At 44.8% G+C, this 18,318-nt stretch overlaps 1 protein-coding gene across 1 annotated transcript in view; it reads left to right on the forward strand.

Moving 5' to 3' along the window:
• Positions 1 to 18,318, forward strand: part of TSNAXIP1 (translin associated factor X interacting protein 1) — a 340,170-nt gene that overhangs the window by 300,398 nt on the left and 21,454 nt on the right. Inside the window, exon 15 of the mRNA XM_069217569.1 lies at positions 436 to 542. Coding sequence (XP_069073670.1) covers positions 436 to 542 — 107 coding nt within the window. The remainder of the gene's footprint in view (positions 1 to 435; positions 543 to 18,318) is intronic.

Consider the following 18,318-nt stretch of genomic DNA (forward strand, 5'->3'; position numbering starts at 1 on the left):
GATCTTCTTATGCGCTGTAGAAACTGAAGGCGCTGGGTGAATCAGTACTTTCAATATACCGTGGTACTGAACTTGCTGTAAATTGTTGGCCTCTTCAGATGTCAGTGTGACTTCCTAGGACGTATGCAGCAGTGTGACAGTATCTAAAATGTTTTGGCAGCTCAGATGAGAGATTTCTCAGACATTGAATCTGCAAAGGGTACCAACATACATCATTTGTTTGGCATTCAAAGCCTGCATCACCCGTAATCCCCTCTAGGCTTTGTGATGAGACCCTAGTGGTATCATGTAAATGGATAACAGTGTTGGGGTCTTTATTGATAAATGTATTGATATCTCCTTTATGAGACTCCAGCTGTAGGACACTCGCTCTCGACCCACCCCAACCTACCCAGATATCGCTTGCATGAGCTGATCTCTTGCCTTTTCTTGCAGGATGAAGAATGGAAGAGTGGGGATTTCATGGTGATACTCCGGAGTCAGCACTTAGCGGAGAAGAAACAATATCTGAAGGATCTGAGGAATGAACTGTGGAACATGAAGTAAGTCTCTGTTTTTAGGTCTTACTTCCACCACCCAAGTGGTAAAAACTAGAAAAGCGCAAACTTTGAGAAGAACATTCAATCCATGAAACATTGGTCAGACTTAATTTCCCTAAATCCTCAAAAATCTCCCTGTTGCTTGCATATCTACCTCCCCACAAGGGCAGGTGTATTGTTTTGAATTGCTCGAATTATCCTCTCATTCTTTTTATGCTTTTTGCTTTCCTTAATCAGCCATATTCACTTCTTCATCCTGATTAATGCAACATCAGGTTTTGGCCTCAAAGGATTAAAGGGGACATGGGTGGCTTGTAGAGGCCAGGGTCTCAATCCTTTTGGCACATCTTCCATTTCTCACCATCTTATGTTACTGTCCCCTGCCTTATAAACGTCAGTATATTGCAGCAACGCCAGTGTAGCCCCATCACTAATCCAACCTTTCACTTCCCTGAGGTCTTGTGAATTGTAATGGGATTGGGACTTTGTAAAACAGTTCAGTCACATTTTCAGCGTGTATCGGCTTGTAGTAAAATATCACCTGCACAGTAAAGCACAAAGATAACACACATTGGCAAAGACAACAGGCAGCCCATTGCAGCTGGTGCAATGTTTATTTATTTTTGTTTTGGAAGCATATGCCACAAAAATGAAACTTGGAGAAAAGCATGCTGCCATCTAAATGAGAAACCCTTACGGTGGCAATAAAAAATTGAAATAAAAAGAAAATAATTATTGCACATAATTGAAATAGAGGTGTTTATGTGCTTCCTAGCAAACAAGTGTGCTGAGAACATTTATAAACATGTATTTCTATTTATTTTTTATTTGAAAACAGTGTCAATATTCTCGTATATAAATAAAAACTCATCAAGATTTCTGTAGCCATATGTCTTTTAAAGATATATATTTATTTACAATTCTTTACTAGGTTTTATTCCTTTCTTTTCGTACAGTAAAAATTGCAATGGGGAATTGAAAAGACAAAAGTGGTAAACACACTATATCACTGTGTTTCAAACTTCTTGTCATCGAAGTTAATAGTGTCTCTTGATCTTATCACACTGAACGTAGAGTTTAAATGTTAAACAAATGCATAAGAAATAACATATAAAGAAAAACAAAGAAAAAAGTATTGAAAGAAAATAGGTCATTTTGACACAATTATCATACAGGCATGAAGCCATAATGAAAGGAGGGGGACAGGAAATAAAACAAGTAGGTCCTCATTATGAGTTGGTCATTATATTCTGACCCGTGTGTAAACCCCTGTTCATGGAAGGGATGGAATTACCTAAAACCTATGTAACGTATTTGATAATTATTGGATGCATTAAATACCTCAAGCTTTGTTAAATTTCAACAGGAGAAACCTGCCGAAATCTAACTGGGAAATGGACATGTATTTGCCATATCTTGACGGTTTTGGTGCGTTAAACACCAAAATCCACATTTTACTCCCCCAAAAACACATTGTAGGTGGTATTTGTTACACACAATAGAAATTTACTCTGTGGTATCATTATTTACCATGTGCATTAAATGTCACCTATACTATTAATAATTATACCCTTAGTGTTAAAAGAACACATACTTTGGTGGGGAGAGGGGATGTTGTATTCCCTTTAAGATATTCAGTGGTGGGGTATATGACAACATTAGAGGGCACACTCCCATATGGTTAGCAAGGGGGGTGGGTGAGGATATTTAGCAAAACCAAATAATCAGCAAAGTAAATGAAGGGAGAAACAGCTAAATTAAAATGAATTTAGTGTTCAGTATGTTCTAAAGCACTGAACATTAAATCCAAGGTGTTAGGAGCAGTGCGATCTCCTGTTCATACTCATTTTCAGCTGGAAAAGATTAAAACATGTAACTAATTCAATAGAAGAAGCGTTTTGAATCCAGAATATAGTAGATGACGAGAAGCCACAAAGGAAACAGATGGCAAAAGCGGCATGCCCGAGCAGAGACCAAGGCCTGTATTACCATAAGGGCGCACTTTCCCTGTTTGTGCTGCAGTGCACCCTAAAACAGGTACACTGGGCACAAACAAGGAAAGTGCTCCCTATCATGGTGAATGTGATGCGGTCAGAGCAGCTTGGAAGTTGTACTGTTCTGGAGGCTTCTTCAAAGTTGCTCTGTGTTTCACAGTCCAGAGGGCTACCTGCCTGTGCTTTCATGAGAGGAGAGAAATAGGCATCTGGGGCAGAAAGGTGGAGCAAATTGAGTTGTGCAAAGATGGGAAAAAAAGAGTTGATGTTATGTCTTCACAGACTTCTACACTGCTGCAATAAGGATGAGGGGAAAGACCAGGGTAACAACCAGAATATGGTATCCCTGTGTTGATTTAGAGGAAGAGGGAGAGTGGAGGGTTGTTCAGTTAAGGTTGACTTTATCATCAAATCATTGGACACGCAAGTGACTTAATTGGCACGGTGTTCATATTGTTTAGGTGGTGGGTTTTTGGACAGAAGAGATTTCTCTGGGACATTTTTTTATTTTTACTTCAGGGCTGGAAAGTCTGCTTCAGAGGTTTCAGCCCACGAGCTGTTGAGCATGGTACCCAATGTTACTACTGTACCAGATTTTGGTCAATATTGTCCTAATCTGTATCCCTTGCAGAATCCTGAATCTTATGTGGGAGATAAGCTCTCACAAAAGACTAGAGACCCAAGTGTATCTGAACATCCACATGGTCACCTGAGTGCAACCCTACAGCTTGGCTCTAGGCTTGGGGACAAAGTGTAGAAAATGTTGCACTTAACATTTGGGGTTGTATCAGTCCCAAAGATGCTAGCACCGTCTTGTTTTCTGACTGTCATATTACCTTATCTATCTGTCTAACCCACCTTTTGAAAAAAAAAATATTCTCAACAGTTAAAGCACTGGATAAGTGCCAATGCTATTTAGTGTTATTTAATGTGTCTCCTGAGTTTCTAACACCAATGACTTCTTAGCGTAAACAGCTAGAGACAGCTGGCAGTCTCTAACAACAATTAAGTCCATGAAGGGATTCACTTTTTTTCAACTGGAATGACAGTGTTGTGGCTATTAGACATCAGTGTTTAAAAAACAGTACTCACTGATCACTACACAATCACTGCTATAAGACAAGCTGCTTCGAACAGTTCCTTGCTAAACTCTATCCACTGGAAGGCAGAGAGTGCTCTGTGAATCTCTGGTTTGAAATCTAGAATGTGCATATCTCTCACTGTGGTAGGTGCCTCTCCAACTGGCACAGGAAACAAGAAGGTGGCTTATGCTTGAAAAAGGCACATTCTGGTCTTGGAGTGTACCAGGTGACCATCCATCTGAAGGGGGTGAAACTATTGCAGGCAGTGGAAAGTTTACAATAGATCAATTTCCTAAGGAAGTTCCTCTCAACTCTGTACCTAGAAGATGCATATGTCCATATTTCCATCAAGAGGGACCTTCTAAGATATCTATAATGTGAGACACCTTATTCCTATTTGTAGTTTCAGGTCCTCCCATTCAGCCTGACACCAGTCCCCAGACTGTTTTTGAAGATTTGTGCTCTCCTGGTAGGTCGCCTTCATGATCAGGGCTCTTCTATCTCCTGTATCTAGATGACTGGCAGTTGTACTTAAGTGCCAGCCCTGAGCAATAGTGTCAGTTTCTTAACTCTTTCCCTTTCTGCACCCTCAGACAAGGATCATTGAATAATTATTGGCAACTGTGTTCTGATCCCTTTTTTAGGACCTGTTTAGATGTTATAGAGGTCACTGCACAGAAAGGTGCGTAGTGAGGAATCTGCAGTTAGATAGAGTATTCACCAGAAAGAGTGGTACCGAAGGTAGGTTACTTGGTTTTCTGATGGATACTTCTAACTCCAGATTCCTCACCTTCAACTGATAGCACAGGTGCTTCTTCCTGTGGAAAGGACCAAAAAGTCCTGAGGACCAAGAGAGTGAAGTGACCCTCTCATAACACTTGGCTATCAAGCCACTAGTGCTTCATGAGCATATGTACCAACATTGCATATCACACCCTGTCAGATATTAGGAACATGCACCCCTCATGCCAGTTACATAGTAGCAGCCTTGGCTATAGTGGATATAATGGCCTCCCACTCCACATTAGTGCCTCATCCTCTCTTTTTGAATTCTACAACAAGTTGACAACCTGGATTTTCAATTAACCAACCTACCATAGGCATGGCTAGGTGCATACACTCTCTAAGCACCAAGATACTCTTGCCGGTAAAAGTGCACTTTATAAATACACATACCATGAACACCAAATAGTCTACAAGCCCTTGTCAAAGAACATGCAGATTTCATGACGAACCTGGATTTTACACAAATGTGGGAAAGTCTAAAGTAGTGTCAGTCAGCCAATTTAGCATGATGAAAAATGTTCGGATAAACAAATTTAAATTAGAAAGAGTTGACACATTTACTTACCTTGGTGTTACTTTCAGTTCTAAATTGAACTGGAAACATCATTGTCGTGTGGTTTTAGGTAATCTCAAACTTTGAAGGGAGATAATACTACCTTTTTTTCTAAATATTGTAAGGAAATCCCTCCTTGGCATGGTTACCCTCTGACTTTTTGCCTTTGCTGATGCTAAGTTATGATTTGAAAATGTGCTGGGACCCTGCTAACCAAGCCCCAGCACCAGTGTTCTTTCCCTAAACTGTTCCTTAGTCTCCACAATTGGCACAACCCTGGCACTTGGGTAAGTCCTTTGTAACTGGTACCCCTGGTACCAAGGGCCCTGATGTCAGGGAAGGTCTCTAAGGGCTGCAGCATGTCTTATGCCACCCTAGGGACCCCTCACTCAGCACATACACACTGCTTCACAGCTTGTGTGTGCTGGTGGAGAGAAAATGACTAAGTCGACATGGCAATCCCCTCAGAGTGCTATGCCAACCTCACACTGCCTGTGGCATAGGTAAGTCACCCCTCTAGCAGGCCTTACAACCCTAAGGCAGGGTGCACTATACCACAGGTGAGGGCTTATGGGCATGAGCACTATGCCCCTACATTGTCTAAGCAAAACCTTAGACATTGTAAGTGCAGGGTAGCCATAAGAGTATATGGTCTGGGAGTCTGTCAAACACAAACTCCACAGCACCATAATGGCTACACTGAAAACTGTGACGTTTGGTATCAAACTTCTCAGCACAATAAATGCACACTGATGCCAGTGTGCACTTTATTGTAAAACACACTCAGAGGGCATCTTAGAGATGCCCCCTGAAAACACACCCGACTTCCAGTGTGGGGCTGACTAGTTTTTGCCAGCCTGCCACACACCAGACATGTTGCTGGCCACATGGGGAGAGTGCCTTTATCACTCTGTGGCCAGGAACAGAGCCTGTACTGGGTGGAGGTGCTTCTCACCTCCCCCTGCAGAACCTGTAACAACTGGCGGTGAGCCTCAAAGGCTCACCCCCTTTGTTACAGCGCCACAGGGCATACCAGCTAGTGGAGATGCCCGTCCCTCCAGCCACTGCCCCCACTTTTGACTGCAAGGCTGGATTAGATAATGAGGAAAACAAGGAGGAGTCACCCCCCAGTCAGGACAGCCCCTAAGGTGTCCTGAGCTGAGGTGACCCTTACTTTTAGAAATCCTCAATCTTGTAGAAGGAGGATTCCCCCAATAGTATTAGGGATGTGTCCCCCTCCCCACAGGGAGGAGGCACAAAGAAGGTGTAGCCACCCTCAAGGACAGTAGCCATTGGCTACTGCCCTCCCAGACCTAAACACCCCCCTAAATGTATTATTTAGGGGGCCCCCAGAACCGAAGAAGAGAGATTCCTACATCCTAAAGAAGAAGAAGGACTGCTGACCTAAAGCCCTGCAGTGAAGACGGAGACGACAACTGATTTGGCCCCAGCCCCACCGGCCTGTCTCACTACTTCGACAAAAACTGCAAACAGCGCTGCATCGAACAGGGACCAGCGGCCTATGAAGCCTCAAAGGACTGCCCTGCATCTAAAGGGCCAAGAAGCTCCCAAGAACAGCGGCCCTGTTCAACCAACTGCAACAAAGAAGCAACTTTAAAGACCCCACGTTTCCCTCCGGAAGCGTGAGACTTTCCACTCTGCACCTGACGCCCCCGTCTCGACCTGCGGAAAACTAACACTACAGGGAGGACTCCCCGGCGACTGCGAGCCCGTGAGTAGCCAGAGTTGACCCCCCTGAGCCCCCACAGCGACGCCTGCAGAGGAAATCCAGAGGCTCCCCCTGACAGCGACTGCCTATAACAAGGGACCTGACGCCTGGAACCAACACTGCACCCGCAGCCCCCAGGACCTGAAGAAACCGAACTCCAGTGCAGGAGCGACCCTCTACCCAGCCCAGGTGGTGGCTACCCCGAGGAGCCCCCCCTGTACCTGCCTGCATCGTTGAAGAGACCCCCGGGTCTCGCTATTGCTTTCAATCTAAAACCCGATGCCTGTTTGCATTCTGCACCCGGCCGCCCCTGTGCCGCTGAGGGTGTACTTACTCTGCCTGCTTGTGTCCCCCCGGGTGCCCTACAAAGCCCCCCCTGGTCTGCCCTCTGAGGACGCGGGTACTTACCTGCTGGCAGACGGGAACCGGGGTACCCCTGTTTCCATTGAAGCCTATGTGTTTTGGGCACCTCTTTGACCTCTGCACCTAACCGGCCCTGAGCTGCTGGTGTGGTAACTTTGGGGTTGCCTTGAACCCCCATCAGTGGGCTACCTTGGACCCAACTTTGAACCCTGTAAGTGTTTTACTTACCTGTGAGATTAACCTTTACTTACCTCCCCCAAGAACTGTTGATTTTTGCACTGTGTCCACTTTTAAAATAGCTTATTGCCATTTTTGTCAAAACTGTACATGCTATTATGATTATTCATATCTCTAGAAAACCTGAGTGAAATACCTTTCATTTGAAGTATTACTTGTAAATCTTGAACCTGTGGTTCTAAAAATAAACTAATAACATATATTTTTCTATATAAAAACCTATTGGCCTGGAGTAAGTCTTTGAGTGTGTGTTCCTCATGTATTGCCTGTGTGTGTACAACAAATGCTTAACACTACCCTCTGATAAGCCTATTGCTCGACCACACTACCACAAAATAGAGCATTTGAATTATCTCTTTTTGCCTCTATCTTACCTCTAAGGGGAACCCTTGGACTCTGTGCACACTATTTCTTACTTTAAAATAGTATATACAGAGCCAACTTCCTACAAATATTGTTGAGGATTTTAGGCAGTTTCCACAGGTAACATTTTTAACATGAATAGCACCCTGGCTGTTGTGTTCAGAGTGGACATTTAGGGGGTCATTCCTAGATTGGCGGGCGGCGGTCACCGCCCGCCAAGCGGGAACCGCCAGAAGACCGTACCGCGGTCAAAAGACCGCGGCGGTCATTCTGAGTTTCCCGCTGGGCTGGCGGGCGACCGCCAGAAGGCCGCCCGCCCGCCCAGCGGGAAACCTCCTTCCACGAGGATGCCGGCTCCGAATGGAGCCGGCGGAGTCGAAGGGGTGCGACGGGTGCAGTGACACCCGTCGCGATTTTCAGTGTCTGCAAAGCAGACACTGAAAATCTTTATGGGGCCCTGTTAGGGGGCCCCTGCACTGCCCATGCCAGTGGCATGGGCAGTGCAGGGGCCCCCAGGGGCCCCACGACACCCGTTACCACCATCCTGTTCCTGGCGGTGACAACCGCCAGGAACAGGATGGCGGTAAGGGGGTCGGAATCCCCATGGCGGCGCTGCAAGCAGCGCCGCCGTGGAGGATTCCCTGGGGCAGTGGGAAACCGGCGGGAAGCCGCGGTCAGAATGCCCCCGGAAGCACCGCCAGCCTGTTGGCGGTGCTTCCTCCGTCACCTACCCTGGCGGTCTATGACCGCCAGGGTAGGAATGACCCCCTTAGTGTTTTAAAGTTTGAGCCCATACCGGTAACGGAGAAAAAGCACTTCAAGATTATATTAGGTCTGCCTATTTCAGTTGCAAAGTATGCTGTCCTTAAAGAATTAACGCAGGCTTCTTTGATGAAAAAGAGTAGATCAACACCTTTGGGATTGTAGTTGTCAAACAGACATACAACTCTAACTGCACTGATCTTCAAAGATGTTTTCGCCCTATCTTTTTGATGGAAAACATATTCCCCCGGTTGTTTATATCTCCAGCTCATCAAAGAAAATGGATATGATGGGAAACCAGAGCAAAAAGGTGGTACAAATGTGTGATTGACAATCCTTGAGACAGACAGGGCTTGATAAGATTATGTCCCAATTACTCATTTTTGGGGACGCAAGACACCTTGGATTGGGTTTAATCTCAACATGAGTTGTCTGTTCTGATCAGATTCAGGATGGGTCTGTTCACTGAAAGTGTAGGCTCCCCAAAATGCACCTCCATTTGACTAAACATATGCAGCTTTCTCTGGTGATCAGCCTTTAACCTAACTGGCAGGCCCACAGAGGTTTATAATCCTTGTACTGCAAAACCTCTCTTAAACTCCATTGTAATATGACATATGTAATAAATTAACAGTTTTTTAAAACTCTATTTTGAAGTTTTACAACCACACAGCGAAATGACAGATGTACAATTGACTTGGCAGCAATCGACTATGACTGTTACTAACATTACTTGTGCTGCATGACATTAGAAACCTTATTTTCATGCCTTAACAGGTGAACCAGAAACATAGTAGAGCATTTAGAATAGTACATTAGAGGGTTTTGACAATTGACTTATCTCCAGTCACCCCAAACCCTATTCTCCTGATCCCACAGCGCATCGGAGGCAGCCCTCACCCCCTCCCTTTGTCCGTCCAGTATGGCCTTCTATTCCATATCGTGCTGTGCTTACATTTACCAGTTAGTTCATTATGTGCACTCTGTGATGAATTAGTCACCAGTTTATTTTCCTCCAACTGGGACCCCACGTCTTCCCTATGCCCATCAGGTAAGCCCGATAGGGAGTAACTTGCGGTAAACATCTGACTGCATATTGCAATAGGTCATGTCAACATGCCATTCTTGTAATTTCGGAAGCGGACCACATGCCTGTCTCATTGCTATTCTACGCCATGCTAACAGCAACCCCAGAACAATCGAGCACTGCGTACCAGGCAGGTGTCATCTCTAGTCTCTCACTTATAATCTCCTCATGATCCACCCACACTGCCTGCAAGAACCACTGGATACACAGGCAAAATCACGCCTCATGTGCAAACGCTGCTTTATCTGCTCCACAGCACTCTCGATTCAGGCTATTCCATAAACCATAACGATACAAACGAGCTGGTTGGTGTGTAATACACTCTGTTATTATATTTAAAATGAATCAACCGATGCCTATAATTCAATGAGAGTGATCGTTTCACAGAGCAACAATATGCTCACTTTGTCACAGAGTGACTTTCAGATCCCTTTGCCATTCCAATCTGACTTTGATAACTCCTGGCCTACCCGCTTGTTGAGTAAATGCTTACATTTGAGATATAAGGTGTTGTGGTGTGTTTGTAGCAAATATGTCAGAACTGGCAGTACAGGCGGTTCAAGTAAATCCTTCCCCTGTAGGGTGTGCATCATATTTCGGTCTCTAAAATAGTGAAACTGCACTAGAATAGATGGCTCAGTGTCTTGCACTCCCTCCTGGTCTCATGTGCGCATCGCACCCTCCAAGAAAAAATCATCCATATTGTGTATTCCCAGTCCCCGTTGCACATTTGATGACCTCTCTTCCTGCCCAAGGCGGAAAAATCCCCCAACGTGATATTAGATGAGTAAAAAAGGGAACCAGCATGGCTCTCCAGCTCCTTGTGCAAGGGGTATGCCATTGTGTTCAAGGGTCAAGAACATTACATCGCTGAGAGGACTTTGCAAACAATTCAACAATGCCTGAGGAAGTAATGTTGGGGAAGCAGTGTCTCTTTCGAGCCACAGATGTGGTAGACCCTTTGGCCTGTGCAACCAATATTGTGTATACATGCATTGCGCAGTGCAGTAATACACCTCTAGGTCCGGAGCATTCAGCCTTGCTATATCAGATGGTAGGTTAAGCGTATTTCAAGTAACACATGAAAGCTTGCCGGCCAGTGCCAGCCTAGTTAGGATTGTTTGTAAGTTGTAAAACTATTCCAGAGGCAACAATATTGGAATATTGGAAAAAAAAATCATGGTAGCACCTCCATTTTCATTACTTTATACAGCCTGTGAGCGATAGTGAAAGCCGTATCCACTGGTCCACTGCTTCCAACAATTTTTGCACTGCCCTACCATAGTTTTCCTGTATGGCTACCAATGGGTCCGTGTGAACCTGTATTCCCAGGTAGCGCACTGTGTCTGTGGTCCACTGCAATGGGTACTCCATGGGCACTGGTACTGTCATTACTATGAGAGGGAATATTAAAGACTTGTCCCAATTTAAACGCAAACTGGAGTGTCCACCAAAAAGCACCACCTCATGGAGAATTGATGACAGGTTTTGCTCTGGGTTGCGTACATCTAAGAGAGTACCATTTGCGTGACCAGGTTATAATGTGAAAATCTTAGACCTCCGTGGACATAGTATTCTCTGAGGGGGCAGGCGAAGGGTTCCCCACAAGGGCATATAGCAGCGGTGACGGGACATCCCTGCCTAGTTCCTCTGGTAACTTCTGTGGAGTCTGTGATCTCCCCATTTATCTGTACCCACGCCATTGGTTTGGTTTAAACACTTTTCCTCCACCCATGCCCCACAACACCGTCAGCATGAAGCCCCATTCTATTGAATTAAAGGCCTTCTCTGCGTCACGGAAAACAGCAGCTGCATTCACCTCTGGGTCTACACACACTACTGCACTGAAAAGGGTCCAGAGGTTATATGATACTGTTCTACCTGGTATAAACCCAGCCTGCTCAGGGCCACTATTCACAAGAGCAGGAGGCCCAGTCTATTGGCCAATACCTTAATGCATATTTTGGTATCACCATTTGAAAGTGACAGCGGCCTGTAAGACGCACAACTGTCTGCTGGTTTACCAGACTTTATGAGAGTGACCAGCAGTGCTTCCCGCATTGAGGACGGCATGCAACCATTTCCTCATTCAAGAGTCATCAGGTGTGGGATTAACCTGTCTTGATAGGCCTTATAAAAGGCTACTGTTAACCCATCTGTTCCTGGTGCCTTACCAGCAGCCATAATACAGCTATAACCTCAGCCGGGGTCTGTAAGACCATAAGCTGTTCTTTGTGTTCGACTGAGAGACATTTTCATGGCGATATGTGCAAGATAGTCCATGGGGCGCTCTTCTTTTCCGCAGGTCTTGGGGTGTATAATTCTGCGTAGTGCTGGCAAAAATGGTTGGAAACTTGGTTGGCCACAAACAGTGACACCCGTTGCTCATCTCAAATCATCAAGATTTTATCATCCTCTCCTCTGAGGTGGAGTAGTGTCGCCAGAGTGGCACCCGGTCCCTTTCCCTCCTTGTACACCTGTGTCGACGCATACTTCCCCAAGTCATTAAGTTTGCTCTACGCAGTGTTGTGATAGTCTTCCAACTTAGCTTGGATGGCACCCAATAGGCTAGAATCTGTTGTTTCCATGTCTTTGCTCTAAGTCTCCAATTTCTGTCTCCAATCTTGCTAACCTACCATGGAGAGAGTGAAGGAAGCCAATATGTTTAGAGATTGTGCCTCCTCTAATGTGAAATTTATATATCTCCCATACCGTCGCAAATTTATGCACTGAACCGATATTAAGGTAGAAGAAATCACATGTTACCTGTGCTAGTTCTTCATTAAACACCATATCCAACAGGGGATATGGTGGGAACTGCCAAGTAAAGGTTGGCCGATATGGGATATGCAACTCCAGCTATGCCAGCACTCGTGAGTGAACTGAGTATGTGCGTCCCCAGGGTTCACAACCTCGCACCCGGAGTACCAAACTGTGCAACATCATCCAGAAGTCTATTTGTGTGTGCACATTGTGCACCATGGAATAGTGCTTATAACCTCCGCCTGCAGAATATTTAAAATGCCAAACATCTAGCAGACCAGTTGCACTACTTTTTCCTGGAGGGCTCAAGCGGCCACCAATGGACGATGGGGCAGACATCTGGAGCGCTTTAGGACAGGGTCCAACACACACTTGAAGTCTTCACCCCAGACCTGCGGAATATTCTCCTGTTGTGCCAAAGTGGCGTGTAGTGTGTGATAAAAGTCAGGGTCATCTTAATTAGGGACATACACCCCCACCAGCATTATTGCAAAATCGTCTTTTGTGCATCCTGCCATCACATACCTGTCTTCCTTGTCTACACACAACTCCTGTAGCCGAACTCTAGAACCCTGTCAAGCCCAGAGCAGCACACTCTGAGCATGCATAGTGAAGCCAGCTGCGCAATAAATGGCCTGTAGCCTGTGCTATGTTAGCATGTTGCTCATAGGTGGGAGGTGTGTTTCCTGTAATATAGCTACATCTATTTTGTGTTGTTGCAAGTATGCGACCACCTTGCATACCTTACAGCTATCATTGAGGACCCTGACGTTCCATGTAAGAAACCTATCCGTGGAGCAGTTGATGTGAAACGTGTCACCCCGATATTTGGAGTCTCCATTGCTCCTCATCTCAGGTAATCTCTCTAATGCAGCAAGGTTAACTTTAACAGTCTTCAGCCTTTGCCACTGGATTATTTTCAACTATGTCAAACATAACCCTTCCCCTCCCCCTCCCACACTATGGGGTCCTGAAACTTACACAGTGAAAACATTGCCCACCCCTCCCAGAAATATATCCCCCAGCATCAAAAAACATGAATGTGGTACACATATGGGGATAGATGTTGCCATGCCAGTGCCCTCCCTCCCATATAGAGTGCAGGAGGCCGTGTATGATGTCAAATATGATTACAGCTCAAGAAGTGCAATGCATGGACCACCTCTTCCACCCCCAGTGCCTGGATCACTTCTTCCCCCCTGCCATGGGAACAGTCAATGAGATTATAGTAAAAGACACAGTGTAACATTTAAGGCCACTCCACTCACTGTAGGGTGAGTATCACTCAACACCTTCTGTCTTTAGTCTGTAAACCCCCATTCCCAACCAAACATATAAACAACTACAACAGCAGGCAGTAGCAGCCCAGAGTTCCAGCCATTACCAGTATTGTGAATGATGTCCACATTGAAAAATGTACTTCGCTGGATAGAGCAGAAAGTGCAGGTCACTTCTGTCCATGGTGCCACAGATTTTGTTAGTCCTCCAGCTCCTGTGGAGCTGCAGCATCCGAATCTTCTGACCTGAGGAGCATCACCTAGTCATTGCAGTTGTATGTCGTTTGGTGAACTGATTTAACTGCTTGGGGTCTCTGAAAAGCATTGCCTTCCCATTAACCATTACCCACAAACGTGCGGGATAAAACATGCTATATCCAAGCTGAAGTTCTTGGAGTTTTCGTTAGCTGGGATGAATTGATTACAGGCCTTCTGTACCTGCTGGGTTAAGTCTGGGAAGAGGACCAATTCTGTAACCTCATGGCGCAGCACTTTGAGTTCCCTCGCCTTACAAAGTGCTGCAGCGTGGTCCCTATAATTGAGAAGGCACGCTGTGATGGGGTCAGGCTTTGCTCCTGGCACCGGTCGTGGTGCCAGCAATCAATGAGCTTCTTCCTCTACGAAGATATCTGAAGAAGTCTTTCACCCCAATAAGTCAGTGAGGAGTGTCTCCACAATCCTTTCAATGTTGTCTATTTTTGTATACTCCGCAAGTCCCACGATGTGGGGGTTGTTGCAACATGATCTGGCTTCAAGGTCCTCTGTCTTTGATTGCTGGGTAACATCTTGTCTAATAGTTTCTGTGCCGTTGACATGGTGACCTGCTCATCCTTCCACTTCCGAGACAAATCCCTTAACCATATCTTGCGCTCAGTATTCTTGTCGAAACTTTCTGACATTCAAAAGGATAGGACATCTATTTTACCATGAGAATGTGCTGCATTGCCGCTAGGATTTGGTGCAATTCTCCACTTGCCTCCGGCTCAGTTTCCTTCCGTCCTGAATCTGTAGCACTGCCATTCTCACGGGCCTTGGGCGTCTTACGAGTGTCAAGCTGCAGCTCTGATTGAGCTGTGTCAGTTTTACCCATATTGTAGGACGTATCCAGCAGCCCTACGCCTGACCTCCAGGATGGTGAAGCGATTGATGGAGGGTCGGTTTGTAAGACAGACAGCGGGGTTGTAGACAACAGCAGGAGCTAGCACTCACATTGTCCGGGGTTTAATCACTTCGTATGGACTTGCGCCTCAGGACCTAGGTCTCTACTCTTTACCTATAGTCCACAATTATGCAAGTGGGGCATACACCTGGCATCCAAAGTTGCGTGCACAGCTCACTGCATCTCCCTTAATGACTGGTTGTTCTGAGAACTGTGTGTTTCCCTCCCGCAACAGAGGATACTACTCGGGCACACTCTGTGTTTAACTTTCAGGGGTGCCAGGCGCAATACTGCGTAAGCTGAGCTGTGTTGATAAGGTCCGTGCCCATGTGGAGCCATATATATTCTCTCCAGGCGCTGTGCCATGTAAAGACCCATGGGATGTGCAATACTATTCTCTTGGTAACAAACTGCCCCACACCTTTACGTTAACCATCAAGAGGCACATCTTCCTATTTAGTCCCTCTCAGACCCCGTGTGCATGTCAGTCACTTGCCAGGACGAATAATGTACAAATTGTCATGTGGATCATTGCCTGCTTAATTGTTCAGTGGTTCAATGCAGGCCCAGATCCAGGTTCTCAAGAGCCTCAACCCTCCAAACGAGGCACCTCCTCCTTAGTCGGCACCCTCAGTAGAAGTGGCAGAGCACTCCTGACAGCCCACCAACCCTCTGCTGCTAGCTGTAGGTAACTGGGTGACCCTGGTAAGTCCATACCTTTGTGCATGAGTCTTGAGAGTTCTGATAGCCACCGACCTCTGTGAGCATTCTTATTTCCTGGGATTTGGCAAGCATGTTGCACAGTTGTATGTGCAAACGGGTGGTTCCGTTGGTCCCTCTAAGCCCCCCACTGTGACTATGACTCAAGGACTTTTCCCACATGGTGTCTCCGCTGACTTTGGAGTTGGGCAGGGCCATGCTCTTCCGCACAGGCCTCACTCGCCAGCAAGGCCACGTCAGACTGGCATCCAAGATTTTGTCCTTTGTTGTAGCTCAGACTCCTCAGTGCCCAGGCCGTCCCAAGCCACCTCTGAGCACGGGCTGCTCCAGTTGTCAGTTACACAGCCAAGCAGCTCACTCTGCTCCAGCCTCCTGGAATCGTCAGACCTCTTTCCCTCCCAGCCAGGTAAGTGCGCTGTGCATAGTGGCCAGCATGCAGGCAGCTTTGGTGGTTTTCCTGCTGCTTATAGCACCAGGAGGAGCTCACCTACATGCCAGCCATCTTCGAGCCCAGCAAGCTCCACCCCCATGAATTAACGCAGTTAATAGGATACATTAGTATCCTATTAACTGTTCTTGTTCTTAGTTTAGAAACTGTTGTAGTTCTTGTTCACATACTATATTCTTCTCTTGTTATAACATGGGATGATCATACTTTTGGTCATCAGAACTTATCACAATTATCTAACATTTATGTTAATTAATCTTCAATTTCTGTACTTTTCCCTCCATTCTTGAAATCCATTAATCCATTCCTTAAACTATCATGATTTAAATACAGCGGACACATGTTTTGCATGATATTCCACTTTTCCAAGGCTCTAAAATGTTATGAAAGGACAGTAATTCTAGATGATGGACAATAGATGATAAATTAAATTTAATGTTACATTCTGAGTTGATCTGTTTCTGCTCAGGCTGTTGTGCAGATTCGGACTGAAGTGCTGATAAGAGGCTTATTATGGCACTCCAATATATCCTGTTCTGTTCCTCAGCAAATACACTTTTTCATGGATCTTTGCTGTGGTGCACATCATGATGTAAGCTACTTGGAATACATAGGAGGACCTAACTGGCCCAGGCAAACCCTTCCTTCCTCACTCTTTCCACATATCCCCCCTACTCTCCCCCTACCCTCCTGTAACACTATAAAATTCTTCGAATTAACAGATTTGGGAAGGCAGATTGTCTTGTCAGGTTATTTTTGTCTGCAAGTTTGTAACTGCACACCTGTTGCCTCTTTGCCTGCTTCTTTTTTTCTGCACAGATGTAGGGATTGGGTAGGGCCTAAAACAAAGTAATTTGAAGGAGACTATATTGTGGGGGGTTTTGATCAACATGGTTTAGCAGGTAGGCATTTGCCTCAATAATCAATATTCCCCCCTTTGGCTTTTTGTTTTTACAGACCTCCACCCCAGATCAACTTAGGTTTTGACTCATGTTCCTCACCAGGGCACAGTTCTTTGGGATAATTGAAAATGCAACTGCTTAACAGATTTGAGGTTTTAAGTACCCTAGACCATGCAGATTTATTGGCTCACACTCCCAAAGAGAAATATATTGACTATGCTTCTGATTTGCTGAATGATTAGATAATACCATACATCACTCATTTGGAATTTTGAGCTAAAACACAGCTGGGTTGGCCTCAAAGACAAATGACCTATTATGTTTTTTTTTTATTTTGTTAATTAATTTAGGATAGTTGTTGTTGAAACTTGGGAGGTGTTGGACGGATTTAGATCTTTTTTTGGACAACAACTCCTAAAGTTGAAGAAGAGCCAAGGGTGGACTTATTATATTGCAAGAAAACAAATATAAACATCAGTAGGGAGCTATTTTTACCTAGCTACATATTAATTAACCCATACACCTTCACCCTTTTCACTTTTTCTGTAATTTTAAAATCCTTTTTCAAATGTCTTTTTTACTTGTAATACCAGTACATTACATCCAAAGTTTCTTTACAGTGATAACATTTTAATCACGTTAGGAGGATTTTAAAAGAAAAGTGTTTTTCAATAAGAGAAAAAAGGGAAAACAACATACCTGTATATTGGGTTACAGATATAGTGTAAACAGTAATACAATCAAACTGCCTCATTATATTGGTTTCATTCTCTATAAAATGCAAAATAGCAAACTCCCACTAATGCACCCAGTTTGGTTGTGGTGTTGCTCTCCTTTACCAATAAAAGGAGGTTGCAAATTGTGAATTTATATAATTCTATATCAGCACAAAAACACATTGATTATACACAGTTGTTGGTGGGTGAGGGGGTGTTCCTTGATGGCTATAAGGAAACAAGAGGGCTATACTCTGCTGATTATGTTGGAAGATTTAACCATCTACCACTGCATTGAGAAACAACGCTTTGTATCAAAATAAAGTAACTTAATGGGTATATTTCTGGGCACACCCCACAGGGGAAAATGTCAAATTCCTTATTATTCACTATCAAGGAAAATGCTGTGTTTAATGGGAATATGGATATTCCAAGTTAAAGCGGGAGAGGGTGTTCTTCTGTCATTGATTTTATTTTGTGTCAACTTCCCCAGTCCAACAGGTTGAACAATATATGGTTATATGGAGTGAGTTTAGCGATCACAGTTCTATTTTTCCTTTACCTGGCATAGGGAAATAACATCATGAACTCTATAAAATTACTTGGTAAATGCGAAAAATAACAGACCACGGACGCAGATTGAAGTAGCTTAGTGATTCCAGTGTCTTTTTATTTTAAGCTTTTTACGGGTTGCAGATATGATTTGAGGCTTGTTTGAAAATAGACTCCGAGGCTGGTGTGATCCTTTCATCTTTTAGCTCGATTTGTGAAAAAGTAAATGAGGAAATAACTATCCCAGGAGTTTCAACTTCCACACTCCTAAACAGAGGGTTTGATT

This window comes from Pleurodeles waltl, chromosome 12 (assembly GCF_031143425.1).
Source record: "Pleurodeles waltl isolate 20211129_DDA chromosome 12, aPleWal1.hap1.20221129, whole genome shotgun sequence".
NCBI lineage: Eukaryota > Metazoa > Chordata > Amphibia > Caudata > Salamandridae > Pleurodeles > Pleurodeles waltl.